General features: G+C 37.8%; 1 protein-coding gene across 1 annotated transcript in view; it reads left to right on the top strand.

The window, feature by feature from the left end:
• The window catches only part of xaf1 (XIAP associated factor 1), a 44,375-nt gene extending 27,445 nt beyond the window's left edge, over window positions 1-16,930 (top strand). The window contains exons 2-8 of the mRNA XM_028806689.2: window positions 272-407; window positions 3,122-3,178; window positions 12,564-12,822; window positions 13,667-13,737; window positions 14,492-14,701; window positions 14,995-15,062; window positions 15,482-16,930. Coding sequence (XP_028662522.1) covers window positions 272-407; window positions 3,122-3,178; window positions 12,564-12,822; window positions 13,667-13,737; window positions 14,492-14,701; window positions 14,995-15,062; window positions 15,482-15,503 — 823 coding nt within the window. The 3' untranslated portion in view covers window positions 15,504-16,930. The remainder of the gene's footprint in view (window positions 1-271; window positions 408-3,121; window positions 3,179-12,563; window positions 12,823-13,666; window positions 13,738-14,491; window positions 14,702-14,994; window positions 15,063-15,481) is intronic.
• The last annotated feature ends 6,467 nt before the right edge of the window (window positions 16,931-23,397 follow it).

Below are 23,397 nucleotides of genomic sequence, written 5' to 3'. Positions count from 1 at the left end.
ACAGTGTACAACAAGAATTAATCCAGGTGTTTAAAAATATAGGAAAATACTGTTGGTGGTTCAGGCATTACTCCTGAAATGACTGCCATGACAATGTCGTGTTCGACTGTCTTTCCTGGATATAGTACCTGACATTTGGCTATTCTTTAATTTGGATTTAGTAGTCTTCTTGGTACTTTCCACTTGTTCATCACAAATGAACCCACATAATCTTTAACAACAGGAAAATAAAATGTCCCCTTTTAATACTATTTTATTTTGATATTTGCAGTAAAAAGGAGGTAGCAGTAGCCAATTTCTCCCTCCATATTGTACATTGCCACCGCTTCCTGTCCATTTGCCCACTTTGTGATGAATCTGTTCCAAGTGACCAACTGGAGGAACATCGGGACAGAGAGCACCGGAAGGTAGGGAAGAAACCTGATGAACATAGTTTTATGGTTTGCATTGTAAACAAAAAAAGAAATTTAAATCATTTAAGTAAAATGATTTGTGTCAGAGGTCAAGAGAGAAAGTTGAGCCTGGGACTTTTTGCATTTAAAGAATAAGTTGGATATTTTTCAGGTGAAATTTACTTTTTCCCAGGTGTGTTATATATTAATTTGCAGTTGGAAATTGTCTTCTTAAGTGAAACATTGTTTATAAATTGTAAATAAAATAATACAGTGCACATGTGTAAAATTATTTAGCATGTAATTGCTTTCTATTCTTCATGGTCAGATATATCCCTGTCATATGTGACAGTTTATTCATGTATTTCCTTACAAAAATCCTACTCTAAGCTCTCAAATCTGAAGCATTCATTTAGATTTACACTTATTTGCTTAGCATGCACTTTTATCCAAAGTAACTTACAAAAGAGGTAAACAATCTAGTAACATTGGGCTAGGACATTTATGAAAGAAGCTACAGGAAACCAACCTTGGGGTGATAAATGTAGGTTGCCACAGAGGGGACTGGCAATGAGGTGAAGAGCATAGCCATACTTCTTAAGAAATATCACAATCTCTCAAAAAAAAATGACATTGATAAGTTTTAAGATCATTTGCCCTATAAATCCCATTTGAAATTATAATAACGAAAGCAATATTTTTAGAAATGTATTTAATATACTTATGAGCACAATCGTCTGTGGCAATTGAATGTGTACCATGATTGTGAAATAACAAGTGTGACTTGAAAAATGCAGAATTTTCATTTTGATTAATGCATGCTAAATCTGACCATAACAACACAATATTTTAACAGAAAATAAGTCGAATGTGCATTCTGGACCTGATACTGCTGGCGTAGACCGTGGCTCCCAGTGACTCTTGAAGTGCATTTCACAACTCAGGAAGTTAATAGGCGTTATTTTGTGCAGCGCAGCTTATGTAAAGTACAGTAACAAATATATTAGAATGAATGCAATGTGTAAGCATGTACTGACAGTGTTCAGTGGTATTTAGATAGTTTGATCCATAACAAGGTGTACAGGTGAATATCTAAGTAATTGGCATAAGTGGGCTTTCTGATCACTGAAAAAACAAAAACTCTGCAGCAAGACCATTGTAATTACCTTTATCTACAATATTAGCAAATACACAAAGTGTCGTATCTAATTTTTAATGTAGTTAGTGCACAATTATCACTACCTGTAGAGTTTTTGCCTGTAATAGAAAAACACCTAGGGTCATTTCTGCTGTGCATTATGTTGTTGCTGCGAAATCTGCCTCAGTATAAGCACAGTAGCATCCTGCATGTATTTATAAACATGCCAATTGGGCACAACATTAAAACCACCTGCCTAAAATTGTGTAGGCCCCCCTCGTGCTGGCAAAACAGCTCTGACCCATGAAGACATGGACTTCACAAGACCTCTGAAGGTATTCTGTTGGATCTGGCACAAAGATGTTAGTTGCAGATCCCTGAAGTGCTGTAAGTTGTGAGTTGGGACATCAGTCAATTGGACTTGTTTCTCTAACACATCCCACAGATGCTTGGCCAGATTTAGATCTGGGAAATTTGGATGGCAAATCAACACCTTGAACTCTTTATCATTTTCCTTAAACCATTTCTGAACAACTTTTGCAGTGTGGCACACAATCCTGTTTAAAGAGGCCACTGCTATCAGGGAATATCACTAACATGAAGGAGTGTACATGGTCTGCAACAATCCTTAGGAAGGTGGTACGTGTCAAAGTAACATCCACATGAATGTCAAGACCCAAGGATTCCCATCAGAACATTGCACAGAGCATCACACTGCTTCCTCTGGTTTGCCTCCTTCCCTTAGTGCATCCTGTTGCCATCTCTTCCCCAAGTAAACAATGCACATGCACCCAGGCATCCAAATGTTCTAAATGAAAATGTGATTCATCAGACCAGGCCACCTTCCTCCGTTGCTCCATGTTCCAGTTGTGACTCTCAACTTCCTCCTCTACACAGCAAACTGTGATGTACTATGTGTTCTGACACCTTTCTCATGGCCAGCATTACATTTGTCGATTTTTGTGCTATGGTAGCTCTCCTATGGGATCTGGCCAGATGGGCTAGCCTTTGCACACCATCGGCATTAGTGAGCCTTGGACACCCATGACCCTGCTGCCAGTTAATCAGTTGTCTTTTCTTGGACCACTTTTGATAGATATTAAAGTAGAAAGAAAAATACTTAAAGGTGTATTGCATTACTTTTATGGACTCGATAGTGGACTTCACTTCTACAATGAATTGGTGCAAAAGCAATAGTGGAAGGTGAGGACTGAAGTAAATCTCTACCCAGCCATTCATCCCATTAATGTATTTCAGTAATAACACCTTCAAAATGTAATAGTGATGATCTTTTTTACACTTTACCCTTATTATTTCATTCAACAAAAATAGCATATCACACATTTATTTCCAAGTGAAATTCTCATGACATTTTAAGAGAGGTGGGAAAACCTGACTTCCTACTTAAGTCTACATCTTTTATCTTCTATTTTTAGTTATGCATTTATGATTAATCTCCAAGCCAGGTAGCTGGGCTTCTTTCCTTACTTGTTTACTAATTGAGTTAATTTAATCTCGTTCTGAGACTGTATGTATCATTGAAAATAAAGGGCAGCTAACAATAATGCTGACTGATTTTTCTATTTTACAGGTTCCGTGCATACAATGCAGAAAGAAAATTGAGAACTGCAAACTTGAAATTCATAAGGTAACTGATAATCCTTTAGTCTACAATAGGGCAAAGCTTAACATCTTTACATTTAAGGTGTACATCATTTTTGAAAAAGTGAGTAAATAGCAGGATATTTTACGTTTAAATTACACTTCAGTGCCTTTAACCAGTTATAACAACTGCAGCTGGCCTTTAGATGGGACATTTTAGACCTCTGGGGAAAAAGAGTGTCAGCAGTGATGCTCTAAATTTAGCCACTTTTTTTTTTTTCTTCTGCAGATTCATGTACTATTTTGTCCTTCAGAGCAGACATACAGGTTTGAGGAAAAGTTTGAAAGAGCTTTGACTTTAATTTCCTCCTCAACCTGAATCTCTGTATGTCTCTGAGACAATTCCTCCCACTTCCTTGGTTCATTCAGAGAATGCTGTGTAGGCAAGTGTATAAAAGATTTCAAACCTAAAATCTGACAGTTGAAATTGTCTTTGTATTATTGTAATCACTGTCTGCGTATCTCCAAGAGCTATATCTCTTTTTCCTATCTCAATTATCATAGTTCTATTTCTTTTATCTTGACAACGTGTTAAAAACATATTGAATCTGGAACAAATTTAGAATATGAGACAGCAATCCAGAGTAAAATGTATAAAACCCATGGTTAAGTCACTCCACAGCATAAAAAAAACTCAACACATTTATTAGGTTTCAAGCAATAATTTTTGTAAGGAAAAATACTCATTATTTTTATTTTTAGAAAGTTACTTATTTGTATACTGTTGAAATTTTCTAAAACATGCTAATTAATGCCAAAGTTAATATTTAATCTTTTTGGCATTTAACCAAAAATAAACATTTCAAATATTTTACCATTGAATTGTTGCCTGAAGAAGGGGCCTGAGTTGCCTCGAAAGCTTGTATATTGTAATCTTTTTAGTTAGCCAGTAAAAGGTGTCATTTTGCTTGGCTTTTCTCTACATTTATAATGGCTAACACGGTACAACACGGTAGTACCATTGAATTGTATAATTGGTTATCTCATAAAATACTACATTTTTAAAGTAATAGAAAGGGTCAGCTGTCGGGGTTGATTCCACTCTTGTGCCTGATGCTGCTAGAATGGACTGTTATCAATCCCTACCTACTACCCCCATCCCCCCCCCCCCCCCCCCCAAAAGACCCATAACATGACTATGGATGGTGTGCCGGACAGCTGGCCGGGACACCCCTTCTCTATATGTTCCAGGGTAGCAAGCATGGACTGTGCAGCACCTCCCCCGGACCACTTGGTGGCAGGCCTTTTGGGTGACTGTGGTGCCTCAGATACCTGCAGGGCTCCATGAGAGATGGAGTTCTCCACAGCCCTGTTGGGATCCGGGGTGGCCACCAGGAGGCTCTGCAGGGGTTCCTGGGCTGCCTCCAGCACCTGAAGCAATTCCGGGTGAACTATTAAAGGGGCCAGCAGCCACCACTCCGGGAGCCTGACTCGGGAGGAAGTGGAGGACAATACTTGCCGAGAGGAGTGGTGATGCAAAGAGTAGTGTGTGTTTTATTTTGGTGCTTTTGGGACTGTGTACTGCCTGTGGGACACAGGGAAGATGTACACCACAGGTGAAGAAAAATAAAAGTTAATTTGCTTTTATATGTGCCTCCAGTGTCAGTCTGTGTCGGATCGGCGCCTATATAGTGCCTTTGTTACAATGGAAAGGACCTGTTGACCACTAATTATAGACTATTTAACAAAATACAAAGTCACTGTATTTTATTAAAATATTAGATGGCATAAAAGTTATGTTAGATTTACTTTTTATTTCATACTTTTATGTATAATTATACACTTAAACAGTAATATATCCATCACATGTAAACCTGTCCTATGTGATTTTTCATTACTGAATGAATTTATACGCCTCAAGAATTGATACGGAATTCTAATGATTAATTGATTTTCAGTTTTTATGAACTTCTTATGAAGTCAATATTAAGCCAGTAGCTTTTTGGAAATTTGAAGATTTTATGGAGTGATATTCTACCAATCATTAAAGGGCCTGAGATAAGTAAACTGGCAGACCAGGTTTAGAATGATGTGCAGGCCTTTTAGATCTAGATGCAGTAGTTTTGTTGTGTCATAAATTGTTGCAGCTCAGCACACGTAGAGGTATTCTGTAATGTTATAGTGATAAAGCAAAGGTTCATTTAAAATTGCTACAAATCACAATGGAATGAAACTCTAAAGTAAGATCTGCCCCATCCTAAATGGATTTGAATACATGTCTACCAACATGCAATTAGACGGTTTTAGGAAAGTATAAGTTACTTATTACTTTTACTCACTCAAAAAACACGTCCGCCATTGTTCTCTTTCTACCATCTTCTGAACACAAAAACCTACTCTGCATGCGTCATAGAAAAAAACAAATTGTTGCTTCTGATCGTGGCCTTTGCTATAGCGCATGTTCTTCTTATTATGAGAGCAAACGACATGTCACAAAAAACACACAAAGCTGACTTGATTTGTATTGCCAGCTTCGAATGTATAATCTGCAAGCAGGAGGACAGTGGCACTTTTTTTAATAAATGTAAGGCATTGCTTTCATATATGGTGTAATCGGTAATGACCCTCATTGTTAAAAGAGGAGAAAATTAAAGTAGATTATGGAAATAATAAAAAAAATAAAGGTTTAAGGTTATAATAAAAATTTAAAAAAGGAACAGTGTCTTTGAGTGATGTTACAGTAAGAAACATCCCTGACTGCCACTTCTCCATAGTTATGGCCATGGATAATGCCCTGCCTGTTGCTTTTCTATTTCATACTGCCAAAAAAGCACACCATCTGGCTATCCTGACTTGCGCACTTTTCCTCCTGTTGTTCCCATTAGCTACTCGTTGACACTCCCAGCCCCTACAGCCTGCTCTAGCTCTAGTGCCAAAACCAAATGCTGAGTCGGGCATTTAAGCTTATAGACCTGCCACTTCACAGCCAAATCATTACATGAATTGCCAGCAAGTAGTGCTTAAAGTGGAACCAAATTACTGGCAGTATTCTGTTTAATCAGTGTCTTTTTCCTTCTCCCAATTTATTACAATTATTGGATGTCGAATCATGTGTATATTAGTGAAAGATTTTAAAGAGAAGGGGGGGTGGTGTCCCTTTGAAGCTTCTTGTTCCGGCACACCAAGTACAGCAGGGTGGTGCTACAAATTATACCTGTGCTCCTCCCATTCAAACATTGTGTGTGACGCAGTGATCAGGCTGCCATCCTCAGCTACAGCACACTCTTGCTAAACTAGCTAAGCACAGGAATCTCACATAACCTCCTTCAGTGAATGAGTCATGCCCGACAGCTTTTTTGTGAGGCATGCAAAATTAAAAAAAAAAAAAAGTGATGGCAGCAGTTTGGTACTTTGAGGAATATTTCTGCAAATGTTTGGAAGCAATCAATGATTTTAATTTCCATCAATGTTGTGTTCAGTCAGTTAATGATAGACTTTATAACAGACCATCGGCTCAGCTCTACTATATACTGTAAGCTTAACCTAACCTCCTATTAACCTCCTAAATTGTTCCTGTACACTGTCTGAATATAGATGGTGACAATTCCACTGCAACTCCTAGGTCCATCTCATAAGGCATATTTTTAAGTTTCATGTATTCAAATCTAACATTTTTATTCTTTATGTATAATTTGTTATATTTGCTTATATTAATTTTATCTGAGTCAAATCTCACCACACCTGCATTCTGTCCAAATCCCTAAGCAATAATTAGGCAGATTCTAGATGATCTTGCATTCTACATAGTTGGGTGTAATCTACAAATTTAATTTGTTTTTTTACTTTCTTATCCAGAACACTCATGTATTAAAAACTGAAGCAGACCCAGCACTGATCCCTGAGGGACATCACTTTAACATCACCTAATTCTGAAAAGACTCATGTCACCATAATCCTTTGTTTGCAGTGTTGAAACAAAATTTGTAGCTGTCTGCAAAATGTAACTTGAATACCCACTTTTTTAGTTTAATTACTAACTTTTTATGTAATACCTTATCAAATGCGCCTCTCTGGTCATACACTTTTGTTCCATCCTTTCCAGCATGCAATATGATCCCATGCTGTTTACCAATACAACGTACCTGTTCATAACATGTGATACTTAACCTTTTCTTTAGTCATTTTTTTATTGCTTTAATCAGCTTACCCTCGATGCCTGTTAAACTTTATGGCCTATAGCTACTTGGGTTAACCCACCATTTGTAAATTATGGAATAGTATTTGCTAGCTTCTATTTTTAAGAATTCGTCTTGTGCAGTGTTTTTTGAAAAAAAAAAAAAAAGTTAATGGTTATGTGTATTCATTAACCTCCTTAAATAATCTAGGATAAATATTATTTGTTAGATTGTAGCCTCTATTCTATTCAGCACTTCTTTCACCACAATTTCCAAATCACTAAGTACCTCCTTTATAGTCTGTCTGTTTTCAGAAAAATGTTCAGAACATTTTCTATTTTACTGTTTGCATATTTTCACTACTGAAATACTATAAAAATCTGTTTGGGTCATTTTTCACCTTTTCTCTTAACTGTCCTCCTGTTGTCATGAGCCCTACAGTTAGCACTTAACTTATTTGCCTGATTCGTTTTTTTATTTTACAGCTGTTTTTTTTTTTGTTTTTTTTAACCACCATGGAGTTCTCTTTAATTCCTTACTGTTTTGTAATTGCAGGATTAACTGGTCTTGTATAGCAGTTTTTCAACCACTAGTTTGGGTCGCGAGTTGCATTCACTAGGTTGCCATCCGCTGAAGTGATCCTAAACGCTTTGCAATACTGACCCTCCCCCGCTCTTGTAATCACTTTTGTTTCACCAAATTGGGCATCTCTTCCAATCTCGCTCTATTCACCCAGGTGGAACCCCGAAACCTACCACCCTTCCTTATTGCTGACTGTTGGTCAGCAGTGAACTAAAATAAAAAAAAAAAGTAAAACTGAGTCCTGAGATTGTAAAGGTTGAGAAGCACACTGCTTCTAGACTGACTCCACACTTATAAGCATATATCAATTTATCATTTTTAGATTTTGATGCATGTGATCAAAATTTGTACTAATAATGTTAAACTTAAAACATTTACACTCTATTGTACTATGGCCACTAGATCCTAATGCTTCAATCACATCTACCCGGAAATTCTGTTCTGATTATTACAAAATGCTAAATCTAGACAAGCTTCCTCCGTTGTTAGCATTTTAATATACGGTGTTATGCTATTTGTAAAGCTGGCTTAGTTAATATTTATGTAATTATAGCCCCACAGGTCCTATTTCTTAATGTTCTTACTTTTTACAAGCTATTTGGCAAGGTAGTACTCAAGATTTATCATTGAACCACAGGAGGCAGAATTTCATGGAGCAGGTCTCAAAAATGGGCTGCTGCTGTTGCTACTATTTATAAATGGTTTACACAAAATATGTTACAAATAAGTTAATTTTGCAGATTAGAAAATGTATTTGTGAAAAAAGCATTTGTTTTAATTTATATGAAAGAAAACACCATGTATTTTGGACATTTGGCAACCAAGGTATGTAATGGCAAATACATGCAGGGTACATACATACATCATAGAAAAATATTTTTGACCCATTGATATATATCTGTATTTTAAATGTATTTTTATTATAATAACAACTGCTCTGTTTATATACAATACATACATCCATTGATGTTAATTTAATCAAGGGATTTCAAGGGACATCCATCTATTTCATGCGTTGGGTACAAGGCAGGAACTACCCTAGACAGGTTTTAGGCACTAGTCATGCCTGAAAGACACTTATTGTTTATAACTCCTGGATTGTACTTAAAAATAAATTACACACATTATGTTACAGTTTGATTGTTTACTTGCTTCTTTATATTTCTTTGTTAACTTCTAATTATAATTTTCTCCCTTCATTTGTTGTAACATTATTAATCGTTCTGGTTGGGTAGTCACCATTGTTTATGTACCTTGTGAAAATGTGATAATAGGGTGAAGTTAAAGCTTTGTGAACTTGTTTTCTTTGCTGTTAAAGTAGTTGCTCCTTTCAGCTTATATAGAATCCGCCAAAATGAAGAGAATGTGTGGCCGGTGGCAAGGTTCTTGGACTTTCAACCTTACAAAGAACTAATACTTTGGTTCTTGTAGCAGTTTTTGTTTTGTCTGTCCAAAGAGCCAAAACTCTGAGACTACTTTAAAGCAGCAGCAAGCAGTGAAGATGACCATCCATGATGCAGATAATTTTTCTATCTTGAAGCTTTTGCATAGCTGATTTAATGTTGAGGCCTCAAGAGGTTAGTTTAACTGCTGTTACTGGATGAATTTTTCACGTTTGTACAATAAAATGAAAAGGGACTGTGACCAGTGGATGTTGTTTGGTTAAATACTTGTTGATTTTGGTTTTCCAGTGTGCAGTTGTTGGATATCACACTGCAAAGGCAATTGAGGTAAAAAATAGTAGCTAATTATGAAGGCTTTTGGGGGGCCTGGTGATGTTGTGTGTGTGTTTACTATTATGCTTCACTTTTATATATTTTGGAACAGCAGCGAGTATGGGGGTCTTTCGGGCTTTGGAAATGTCAGCAGCACCAGTATATTGATTGGCTTGCTGCAGCTCAGTGATCTGTTCTAATATGATCTTAGAGGTAGCCGGTAAGTTGCCTGTCATTGAAGATGCTTTTATGCGTACAGAAATGAAGACTTCCAAAGTTCATGTCAATCTCTGTGCATAATAGTGTTGTCACACTGACCAGGGAGATGTTGAAGAATACCAGAGTCAGTAGAAAATATTTTTGAGGATACCCTACAGATGGTCTATCTTAAATTAGTTTAGTTTACTTTGTTTATTGTCATATACTATAGAACAATTGCTTAATTTCTAACTTGCATATAAAATAAACAGTCAGATGCAATGGAATAGTTTTAAAATGTTAACAATATTAGGCTTTCAATATATAACATGACGTGTAATTACTATAATATGTTGAGGTATCATTTTAAAAGGTTTGACTGCTTGTGGAAAGAAGCTACTTTTGTATCTAGGTATGTGCTTTTATACTCTACAGTGCTTGCTAAAGAGCAGGATAAAAAAAATGTAAAATGTGCATGACTAGTCCTTGATTTTTATTCACTGCTTTCCTGAGGCAATGGTCTGTCTGGAAGTTGTCTTCCCATAATAATATTTACTGTCTTTGCTGCACAACATTCAGAATTTACCTGAGTTCAGTACAACTGGTTGGTAAGTATTATTTCATATTTGAAGACAATCAAAGCATACTAGAAGATAGAAAGCGATAGAGTTCATGAGCCCGGAATTAACATAATTAAATCAAGTTAGATTATACAATACAATGTAACTTATTTTTTGTATTCACTGAGTGCAGGCACAGAATGCTGTGAACAATTTTCAGTTAAAATACAACTTAATTTGTATTTTAATTTGTATTTGTATTTGTCATTAATATCCTTTCCCTTGGACTCAGATTTCATTGTTGTTTATCAGAACAAGAGTGGGTGGTGTAGCCAAAAATCCCTATCATAACATAATTGAAATTCTGATATTTGTTTCGTAGATACTGGGATAAGTATACACTTTTCATAAGGAATTGTATTTTTAAGTAACAGTAACAAGTTTATTAATGATTAAATTTACACACAGGTGTAATCATCAAAGCTGTTCTTGCATTTTAAAATGGATTTCATGAAGTAGGAGCCCAAATGTGCAAATAAAAACCTTAAAACTTACCAAGTACATCAATTTTTCAATCCAAGAGTTTTATTGATTTTTGTGTTGAGATAACACACTTGCTGTAAAAAAGTGTATACACATCATTTTACTAAGGTAAAAAAGCAAAACATTTTTATGAGATTCAGCCAAGTTAAAAAAAATCCAACAGTGCATTTCACCTTGCTGAACATCTGCTTCCAGAGAAACCTTTTAACTTCAGGGATATGGTTCCAATTTGAAAGGTCATCTCTGCTAAATGTTTATGTGAACTGCTGCCTTTGCCCAGTAGACAATTAGACAATAACCACCATATCCTCAACATGCACTATAAAATTTGTAGTTTATAACATAAATGGCCTTTCTCGTTTTCTCAGTACTTATTTTCTGTGGACACGACACACTACAGAAATTGCATATTTCTTGGTATTGATTGCTCCTGTCAACTTGGTGTTGATGTATAGGTAGCCTAATATAATAGTTGAAAAGACACAAACTGTGACTGTGTGATTCAATATGTGTGCCGGCATTGCCTATAAAAAGTATGGTTTGAATACACATGGCATAAGAAAATATAATTTGAAACGCACATGCCATGGGGATTGGCTCAAGAATTTCATCCCATATACCTAGTCAACTAGTGTATCTCCCACTCCTATTTCATACCTAGGATAGCAATGTTTTTAACAAATCACAAATTCTTGAGTAAACACAGAGTAAAGTTTTTGGGGATTGCAGTTGTATAGATGGACATTAGCCCACATATTGTCAGTCAGGCTTTAACAATATAATTGGATTGTGTACTTCTCTGTATTGCTGTTTTGGCTATGGAGAAAATGGTTCCAAACGTAAATATAGCCATTGATTAGTAGCCTTTTCTTCTAAATAAAGAAAGCTGCAATATCCAGTCTGCTGGAGAAACGACTCGAGGGCTGCTGAGTTTCGGTACCTTTTTGTCTGGTTGTGTTTTAAAAGTTTTTCCATCCATCTATCTGTCTGTGCATCCATCTTCCAGAGCAGGTTTGCAGAAAACTTTATGCCTCTCTAAGCAAGTATTAGGCACAAGTCAAGAACAATTCCCACACAGCGTGCCTGTTCATCACAGAGTGAACATACACACACACATACCAGGAGCCAGTCTGGCATCACCTATCCTCCCCACCTGCAGATATGTGGACTGTGGGGGAGGATACCAGAGTGCCTGGAAAAAACCCACAGGGAGAACATGCCAACTCAGTTGTCTTCCCAGAATGCTCACAGTGCAACAGAGCAGTTGACAGTAGGATGTAAGTGCATGTCCACATATGCCTGAGCATAGTCTTGCTAGAGCACACTTTTGCTCTGCAGTCCTCTGGAATTTTAGAAAACCCAGTAATAGTGTATTGAAACTAGAATACACGACAGGAGCTTTTGCTATGGGGTGCCTATGAAGTAACAAGACATGTATACCATCTCTGCTTCCTAGTTTACCATAAATACTAGCCAATAGCTAGAAGCCTTTAGCAAGAAGTTGCTGACAGTTTTTGAATAAACAGAAACTGTGTGTGTGACAGGACACCTTCCAGTTGTGTGCCTCTTCTAGTTAGAATCTGTTTTTGAAATTATATATTGTAATCAACATGAATGTACTGGTCATTGAGTGTGTCCATTTTGCTCACTTTTCACAGCTGGAAGAGTGTCTACAGAGGATGAACATTTGCCCATTTTGTGATTTAGAGATGCCATTCTGTAAGCTCCCTGAACACAAAGCAGCCTGTGGAAGCCGGACACAGTTGTGCCCCGACTGCAACAAATACATAAAACTTGTTGATGAGGAGAAGCACTATGATGATTGTCCTGCCAAGCAACAGGACATAGACCAGGAGGAGAATGAGGATGTTAAGGAACAAGATGCTAACACGGGCGTGTATAGTTTTGCAGATCGAGGTGTGTATGGGTCTTGGCTACTGCTTCTATTATAGTCACCTGTAAAGCAGATTAAGGAAACTAATAAGAAAGGTTGTAACATTAATAGAAAACGATGGCTGAGTTTTTGTTGTATATGTCCTAAACATTAGGCAGCTTAGTCTTGATGATTTTCTGTGCCACCTTCACCAACTTCTGCAGTGCTGTAAGGTTTTGAGCTGAGTGTGTCCTTTACCAGGTTGTTGGATTCCACTGTACACCTGTTGAAGTCAGTAAGAACAGACGGAGAAATCTGTGTTTTCCTGAGATGTCTGAGAAAGCAAAGCTGCCTAGGATTCTTTTTTGGCCAGAGACAAAATGTTTTGTGCCCACTTCATTACATCAGTGAACATTACAAGAATTTTAAAACTGCTTACCCTCTCCATAATATCCCCTACAAATAAGATGGGAGTGTGTTCTACCTTCTGCTTTCTGAATAATATGCCAAGCCCTTTAGTTTTGCTGATGTGAAGGGTAAGATTGTTGTCCATACACCATTGTTTCAGCAGATAAACCTATTCCCTGTAAGCTGTCACATTACTGGTGGTTAGGCCTATGAAGGTGGTTCATCTAATTTTAGTCTGTGCACCTTTATGCAAGTGAGCTTTTCAGTTCTTTGTTACAGGTATGAAGGGAAGACTAAAGGAATTGCTGATCCCACCATGAAGTCCACTGCTGTTACAGTTAGGCCATTCATACTTAGTAGCTGGAGGTTACATGGACATTTTTCAGTTGCTTTGAACTGTTATTCCTGGGGAATCTGCTTTGGACCGCTGGATAAAAGATCCATAATAATATTGAGATCCTTTATGGTTTCCTTTTCTAGGCTCAGGTCTAGAACACTCCTGCTGGTACTGTATGAAATCCATCCCTGCCGCTGAGATCAAGAAGCATGAGGTATGTTATGTTCAGCATACCCATGAGGGCTAATAGAATCTGAAATAAGTATTCTGTGGTGGTAAGTTTGTCGCCAAAGTTTAGTCATTTCTGTTTTTTAGTGTGTTTCTTGTTTAAGCATGTCAAAAAACAGAAAATCAAATATTACGCTATCATTGAATTTCTAATGTTAGAAAATTGAACACCACTGGAGATAGATTTTTGCCTAGTCAAAACCTGATAAGTGTTGAGGGTGTAGTCGTTATTAATAAATGGCCAGCATAACTGGTCTGATTTGGTTTGGCATCGGTAGTGGTGGTCAGTCAAGTAAAGGAGTGAGGAAGACTGTCAACCATCTTCCTTCTGATTCATGAAAATGCTGTCACAGTTGCAAAGGCTGCTGTCTAAAACTGCGCACCCAAAAAAGTACAACACTCGCCATATTTTCTACTTGTGACGAACAACTCTTATTCCTTCTCCAATCTAAAGAGCTGTGTCCTTTGGACAGACTAGACCAACGTTGAAAATGTTGAATCCACTACAGAAGAATAGTTGCACAAGAAGGGCAACAAGTTTAATTTGAGTGGCAGAAGAAAGTAAATGTTATAAGAATTTTGTTATTGTTCACAGGGATTATGTTGTAAATAAAACTTGTTTGGTTTTGCTGGAGTTTCTCTTAATACATTAGCTTCAAAGCTTTCCGATCTCACCTTGTAAAGCCCTCCTGCACATGTACTGTAACAACTCAGACCTCTGTTCTCGTACCATTTTTTAGAGGGACTGCCGTACATTCTGTAGTCCAAGTGCTGGTATGTTTGATGACCCTAGGCCTCATTTTGGGGTACACCGATCAACAAAATCACCCCATTTCCTTCCCTGGAGTCATGAGGGGTTAGGAATGCATGAAAATGATAATTCAGATGAGATCAGAACTTGTGTAAATTGCCATCTTGCCCTGCCCACTGAAACACTCAAGTGGCATGAGGTAATTATCATTTTAAATTAAAGTAACAAACTATTCTCTTCAAAAACCACCTTTCTTGTGGGCATGGACACTGCAGCCTTTTCCTTTCTGCATGATTTAAATTGTTGCTTTCTACTTTGGAGTCTTATTTGTTGCCTACATGCTAATTCCTACTCTGTGCTCAATAGGTAGCTCTGTTCTCACAGCTTACAAACTTTCCTCTGTTTTATAAGCAATAGATACTGTAATTGAAGGAAGCAAATGCACCTTACAATAAGGTATTTACCCATTAACCTGTTTTCTCTTTCAACTAGGCTAAATGCTTACGCTATCAAGGACAAAATAATCTAGAGCCACATGGGGCACAAGGTGATGAGAAGAGGTAAGATGGTAGGGTGAGATGGGAAAGAGAAGAAGGTTCTTAATAGTGATTGAAACTTCACTGTTAACTCTTTCTAATACTTTTTGTGATTCATTTCTCTCATGAATAAATGCCAGATAGATTGGTATACAGTACATATTTTAATAATGCCAAGAAGACACTGCAGCACTGCTAGATGCCACCTTACTGCAATATGAACTTCATGCAGTAGGGCAAATATTTCAGACTGTCTGCATTTTGCTTTTAACTTCAGTGTGAGCACGCACCAGACCTTCTTTTGCAATAGAGATTAAATTAATATCATAAAACCAGATATTTCTTATTGTATTATAAAGGATATGAGAAATGTAAGTTTTTATTCATACGTTATCAAGGTAATGTACCACTACTCAGGTTAACAATAGCGTCTCATTTTACAGATCTCTTGAGGAAACAATTTAAGATGACCTCCTTCCTCCATTGATGGGTGTGGGAAATGTTCAGGAGACTCATGATGTTCAACCTGTTTTCATTACTGGGACATTCACAGCTAAGGATGATCTCCTTTGTCACACTGTGATGCAGCACAAGCATGAGTCTCTGTAAATACAGAACTGCAAACTGCACTTGTGCTCAAACAGTTGAATCTGATGGGAGTATACAGTCTTTTTTTCTGTATATACATTTTCTAAAAATGTAATTTGAATGGTAAAAGAATGAAGTGGTAAAAGTACAGCTTTACATTATGTGGGAGTGGGAACTGTCTGTTAGCTTTGGATGGGTCAGATCAAAAATCGTACTGAACATCAGCATCTGTGCCTGACAGTGTCAAACAGTATTAAAAGAACACCCGAAACATTCACCATGGGAGAAAGCTGGTACGCCTAGATCATAACACACAGAACTTTACAAGACAGACATATTCTTCACCTCTTGGTTGCAAAGTAGCTTGTGTAAGTGAAACTAAAGCATATTTCCATTATGTACAGCTTTCAACGTAAAATGAGTATTTGTCGTTATAACATATATTACCTTGTTAGCAAATGAAAGAATCTACATAAGCAACAGAATCATTGCATTTGGGCATGTTGAGTTCACACACCTTTTTCAATGCTGGTTGGTATGGTTCTGTTTCCAAGCACGGAAGTAAACATGATTTCCGAACAGCCAGCCCCACCTCAACTTCACAATCAGCAAGCCTGTCAAAAGGTGATCAGATGTATAAAAGGAACTAATACTCAAAAATTTAAAAAATTGACAATTTCTGAGTTTGTGCTTGGCAATGCTGTGGCTATCACTGCTGCTTTATGGCTCCCAGGATTTGAATTTGATTATTGATTACATTTGTGTGAAGTCTGCAAAATCTCCCAACATTCCAGTGGGGTTTCACCAGAGTTGAGTTTTTCCTTCTGTATCCATAGAAATGTACACTCAATTCACCTTAAATGCTGATTTTAAAGTGGCCTTGCATGGATGTGTGGACAGCAATGGTTGATCTGTACCTTGCATGTAATGCTTCCCTTCATAACGGTATGAAAGATGCAGAGAAACCCAGACTCTGTCTAATTTGATAAAGGAGGTGATTGTGATGATTCACGTCAACTGTGAGGCAGTAGCACTACGCACTGTTTCTATGTTTTCCCGTGCCAGGTACCTAACAAAAAAATCTTCAATGGACTGTGTATTTAAACATTTGTAACAAATGTCTTGTCTTTTCTGAATCCAACTTAATTACAAAATGTACAACCTGTTTAAGAAGCACAAAAAAAAATCGTAATTGTGATTTACATGATTTTAATTAATTTGTGATTTGTTAGTTTTCCTCTCTGGTACTCTTTTCAATATCTTTCAATCATTCAACATGGTAATAATAATCATTTTCAATTAAACTTGTAGGATGTATTTAATATTGTGTGATATTATCTTTTTTACAGGATGGTGCAGATTTTATTTTCTGCTTAATATTGGCAGAACTAGTGAAGAACAACAATTTGCTGTAGTTCAGATGATTAGAACTCAAATGTTAGAGTGCCTTTTCAGTCAGCTGCATAATGATGTAGGTATGATTTTAGATACACTATATGACAAAACGTTTTGAGTTTGGGTATTTCAACTGTACCATTGTTAACGGGAGCATAAAATCAAGCACATCAAACATAGCATAATCATCGGATGGCACCTTTGCCACAGGTCCGTATGTGAAATTTCTGCTCTGCTAGATCTGCTCCAGTCAACGGTAAGCGCTATGCTTGCAAAGTGGAAGCGTCAAAAAGCAAAAGCTCAGCCATGAGGTGGTAGACCACACAAACTCTCAAAGCAGGGCTACATGAGTGCTGAAGCACATAGTGTGTAAGAGTCGCCATTCCTCTTTTGTATCCCTCATTAAGAGTTTCAGACAAGAACTATGTGGCAGAAGCTTCATGAAATGGGCTTTCATAGCTAGGCAGCTGCACACAAACCTAAAATGTGATGTAATGCACGCCACCATTGGATACTGGAGCAGCGGAAACATATTCTCTGGAGTGATGATTCACACTTCATTAGCTTGCAGTCTGAGTTTGGTGGATGCCAGGAGCATTCTACCTTCTGAACAGCATAGTGCCAACGGTCAAGTTTGGTGGTGGGGGATAGTGGTCTGGATTTGGGCCAGGCCCCTTGGTTCCATTGAAAGGATACTGTTAATGCTACAGCATACAAGGGGTGGCCTATACAGAGCCCTGACCTCAGCCCTATTGAACACCTTTGAGATGAATTAGAACATCAACAGCAAGCCAGGTGTTCTCTTCCAACATCAGTACTTGACATCACAACTGCTTTTTTGTCTGAAATTCCCTACAGAAATGCTCCAAAATCTTGTGGGAAGCCTTCCAAGAAGAGTTTAAAGGTATTATAACTGCAAAGTGAAGTGGTTTTGAAATGGGATGTCTAACAAGCTCATTTAGGGGTAATACTCCAGTGTATATGTGCACAAAGAATAGTAATACAAATTACAGTATTACCAATAGTTACAATACAGTCTGTTAGAAAAGAAGTACAAACGAAGACCCATTCAGAAACTAAATGTATACTACAGTAATTCTTTGCAGTTGAGGAATATTGTCGAAGAGATTGATATTCTCCACCAAAGTTCATGGGAATGAATGTTGCCACGATTAAAATAAATTTCAGAGAAATTGATGATATACAGTAGCAGGTCAACTTTAATGACGGTGAGTATCATTCTTCAAATGGACATAAGTAAAATTTGGAGCTGCCCTGAAGCGGAAACTGGTGCAACTACAATGATGCTCCAAACATTGTCTGCCTCCTTAGAAAGGAAAAGAGGGGGTATGCAAAGATTTAAAAGACCCCATCTTAAAAGGTTAATATGAAATAAGAAATGACTGAATAGTGCATTGCTGTCTGCTGCAGTTTGACAAAAGTATATGGCCCATAAGAGTAATGTTCTTTGGGTAGATGAGTCAAAATGGACCCTTTTGTGTGCTCTAACAATGTTATGATTGAATAGTCCTAAAAAGAAAGCACGAAGAGACAATATTAATGGGTAAGCATCACTTTAGTTTTGTGGGTGAAACTTTGGCAGAGTGAGAAGACTACTATCTTATTTGCCTCACTGATTTGAGCCTTGTAATCAGCATAGATTTTTATTCGTGGGTATTTGTGCTGACAGCATTCCAGGGTTTTATGGATGATTTTGTACCTAATGGCTAACATCATTATACCACCTGTGGTATAATGTGATCATGAAGATAACTCAGCTACATCACATTTAAAGTTATAGTATGTTAACACTGACTGAAGGTAATGGTTTTGGAGAGAAAGTAATCCAAACAAGAGATGGTAAATTTGTGACAACAGTCTTCAGTCACCAGTAAGGGGTGATAGAGATGGACTCCGGTGATGGATTGCAATTAGTGAGGTATATTCTTGACAGTGGTTGAAATTTGCATATCAGCTTCAAGCCAATGCCAAGCACTGCACCTCAAGAAACAGTCATGTAATGATCTGAGGCAATCCCACATTCAGTGAGAAGTCAAGCTTATATTGCCCTTGAGATCCCAAAAAGAAGCAGTTCTGTCTTGTTTGCACCATTTACAAAATGGAGTGTACCTCTACCTATCCTCTTTCTATACACACTGGCGTTCTGAAGGACTCCTCCATTCAGCAGTTTGGATAGCTGTTTGAAAGTACTACCTACACACTGTTCTATACCATGTTTAGCCAGGAGGATGTCATCATCAGATGTATTCTTTTAAGAACTGCAACCCTTACTGAAAACAAATTCATTCTCCATTACCTACGGTGGAGCTACTAAGATTCAGAAATACAAAACTAAAGGAGGGAGAGTCGTTGACTTAGCTTCTAATGTTCGCTTTTAATGTTAAGCACCAATGAGAATCTCCTGATTTGCAAGGCATCTTGTAGTCCTTAACCGAGGATGGACTGGGGTAAGTAGTCATAAATTAACGCCATTTATTGTGCTGAATGTTATTTTTTTTATTTTGAAGCATTCATTTTGCAGTATTTTATACTTTTTATTATCTGGACAAAGTTTACTTTTCATTTTGGTTGTTTCTGTCTTTTGTTTATGAGATACATAGGTGTGCAGATGTTCTGCTATAAATATGGAGGCTCTGTAGCATAATGTTAACCCTTGGTTAATTAATGCTGGAAAATAAACCCCTCTAGTGTAAATAGCTTCTATCCAATGCAGGCCTAGAGCTAGTTTTCATTTTGGCTTTGACTTCCTTCCATCCCTAACCCTTCTTTTGATTGACTCTCATGCTTTCCTTACTTGTAATTTTTGTCCTTTCGCTTTAGATATATATTTTTTTTTTTTTAGCTTTTATTGAATTTATTTAAAGCTGGTAACATTCCAAGTCAAACTTAACAAAACTAAATTCAATTCAACCCCTACCCATGCGAAAGAAAGGCGAACAGCCAGAGTAAAACATTTCAGAGTAGTATAGAGGGAAAGGAGTCTTTCTCCCCAATATGTGTTTATTCTACAATATTATTGATTAGATCCTGCCAAGTTTTAAAAAAGTTTTGAACAGATCCTCTGAGAATTTGATTTTTTCAATTTCAAATAGTATACAAGGGTTGTCTGGGTTCTGCGCGGAATCACTCGAAATAAGTAGCCAAGGATTTTTTTTTCTATTTTTCTCATGTACTTCGATCCTTTTTAAACTTTTTCTAAGTATTCACCACCAACATCAATGCACTTTTGGGCTCTTCTGACCCACGCCGCAAAACACTCGCGAAAGGCTGTCTTTGGGAGGTTGTCCAGCTGTTCTTTGACAGCTGCAATCAGTTCCTCTCGAGTTTCGAAGTTGTGGCCTCGCAGGGGTTCTGTCACCTTCGAGAAGAGCCAAAAGTCACATGGTGCAAGATCAGGTGAGTAGGGTGGCGGGTTCAAAACGTTGACACCACTGTCTTCAATGAAATGCTTCGTCGCATTAGCCGTGTGGGCTGGCGCATTGTCATGATGCAAAAAGTGCCTTCGCAAGTTCTTGGACCGGCCTCTAGCCATCGCAGAAAAAACGTCAGGCAGGCACTGAGTGGTGTACCACTCAGAGGTCACAGTTTTCCTCTCCATCAGCGGAATTGACGCGACAATGCCATCGATGCTGAAAAAGATGGCAAACATGGTGCGTTCCACCGAGCGGATTAAACCATCAGAAAAGTCGTAAAAAATCATCACTCGAAAGTCACGCACGCACGGAGTCGGGAGCTTCGCCGCTAGCATCGGCTGCGCACTCTCAGTTCGTTTGCTTCTCGTGTTCATTCTGAAGGAAGAGAGGGAACAAAACATCTGAACAAAAACATGCAACCACTTGAATAATCCCTCTACACAGCAGAACAGGTTTCGACAGGCTGACACTCGACAAACGATAAAATTCTGCGCGGAACCCAGACAACCCTCGTATGACATCAGTTACCCACTGACTTAAATGAGATGGGTTAGGATTCTTTGAGTTGAGCAAGATAAGTCTACCTGCTAATAGTGAAGTAAAGGCAATTAGTTTGTCTTTCTTCACTTTAAGCCCATCTAGGAGTACACCAGACAGTTATTAATGAATTAGGAGTGATGGTGACACCAGGCTGTCTGATAGGCATTTCAAAATTTTTGTCCAGAGATTTTAATTTGGTACACTCCCAAAGCATGTGGACTAGTGAAGCTGGAGCTTGATTGCAACAATTGCAGGTTGGATCCTGACCCTTCATAGGCATTGAGTAGGCAAATATCAGTAAGCTCGGCACCTCCAGTTAGCTTGTTGGTAAACATGAGCAGATGCTCCCAGATTTAGAATTTAGATTATAGGAAATTAGCTTCTCCAAATTTCCAGTTTTAGTTTCACATATCTCTCTCTCTCCCTCTCTCTTGCTTTGCTCGGCAACCCCTGGGCGGGCGCTACGTGCTAGCTACTTCACAAATGGTATGCGGATGTACAATTTAAACATTGTTATTTTCATGGGAGTTCTTACATATGCATAATAGAACTAACTATTTTACATCACAGCGAGTAATTAACCATAGTAAAAAATAGTAAAACATAATAAATTAAAAGAAAATTATGTTTCATGTTTTATTAGAGGTATTCATTGCGTTACACGTTTTCGTTCTGTTTGGCTTTGAAATTAACACGCAAATACTTTTTAAACTTACTGAAGTTTTACAGTACAAGTGTAAAAGCAATTTTTTTAATTAACTTTTTGTTAATATTGCATTGAATTTTCATTCCATGTTTGAACTTACATCGTGACAACGCAACGTATAACTGCACCTGAGTGAATATCGTTTCTTGAAGCTATTCTAACGGGAAACTGTAAACATTTTAATACGAATGGCATATCAAGATCTCCTTTGGTGTCTAATGTTATCCGCGGAAGATTTACTACATTACTATTCTTGTCGCCTTTCAAAATTGTACATGTCAGAATTGTTCGAACAATTTTGAATACAACTAATCTTGTCCTATTGCATAGCTCATCACTCAGACATAAATTACGCAATAACATTACATCCTTCTTTCAACAGTAAATCAGCCAGTGGAAGATCGGATGGTGTTAATGGTTGTAGATATTCTACAAAATATTGTAAGTTGATGTTTTCATCTTCCACACCGTCACCACCAACTGTTTCAGCATATTGTATTGATACACATTTAACCAATTTACCGTGTAACCGATCAATAATTTTCGCGTTAATTTGACTGTCATTTATCGGTGCTAGGATTGCCTGTGTACTCATTTCTTCTGTTGATAACCCTTTGGGATGAAATTCTTCAATAAGATTTGGACATAATATGTCTTCTTTTATTGGGAACATAAAGTGAGGAAAACGTTAAAATTTATAAGAGCTGAGAGTGCAGAAACTGTGTCTGAGTAAAGCATTAACATGAATGAGAGGTGAGAGGACCGTGGTTGAAAATGGTTGAGAGGAGAGCAGGACTTGAAAAAAATCTCTTGACAAAAGTCTCATCTTAAAATTTTCTTTTATAATAAATATATATATATATAATAGAAGATAGCCCGGCTACAGACAGACACACAGACTCAGAATGTCCAGAACACACTCTTTTGTTTATTTACACTGTCCCGCACACAATACTGTTCTCCAATACCCAACTCCACTCAATCCTTTCTTCTGCCACCTCCACTCCTCACTCGCAACCTCGTCTTCTGCCTCCCGACTCCGGCCCCTGAATGGAGTGAGGCAACCTCCTTTATAGTGCACCCGGAAGTGCTCCGGGTGTCCCATGATTAACCTCTGACAGCACTTCTGGGTGTGGCGGAAGTGCTGTATGTCCAGACTTGAGCTGTCCTGGTGATGACCACGGATCCCCAGCAGGTTGAGCTTCTATAATCCAAATCTGTGGCCCCGATGTAAACCCAGGGGGCTGCCCTCTCGTGTCGCAGGGGAGGTACTCCTGGTAGTGTGTCCATTCCCCCGGTCATCTCATATAAAGGGCGTCCCGTCCGGGCAGGATCCTCGGCTGTCCATCAGAATATATAAAAGAGAATCTTTGTACATCTCAACAGTATTTTGAGGATGCCATTCACTGTACTAATTGGCCATTTCTGTACTGTGACCAAATTTAATTCTGTAAAGATTCAAAGTGATTAATTACACTGTATATTGGACTGTAGCTCCACAGGTCATATGTTGTTAACCTTACTCAATACATATTGAAGCATTTAATGAACCTGTTGCTGCCCAGGCATCCTGTTACTGACAACTTGAAAAAGACTTTTGGAAATCCTCTTTGAGTTACCATTGGCTCAGGGTACAAGTCTTGCATTACCAGAATATCATGGTGAAAAAAAAAAACAGCAGTTGTTCTGAAATATT

This window comes from Erpetoichthys calabaricus, chromosome 8 (genome assembly GCF_900747795.2).
Source record: "Erpetoichthys calabaricus chromosome 8, fErpCal1.3, whole genome shotgun sequence".
Lineage (NCBI taxonomy): Eukaryota > Metazoa > Chordata > Cladistia > Polypteriformes > Polypteridae > Erpetoichthys > Erpetoichthys calabaricus.
This window is presented reverse-complemented; position numbering and strand designations above follow the sequence as displayed.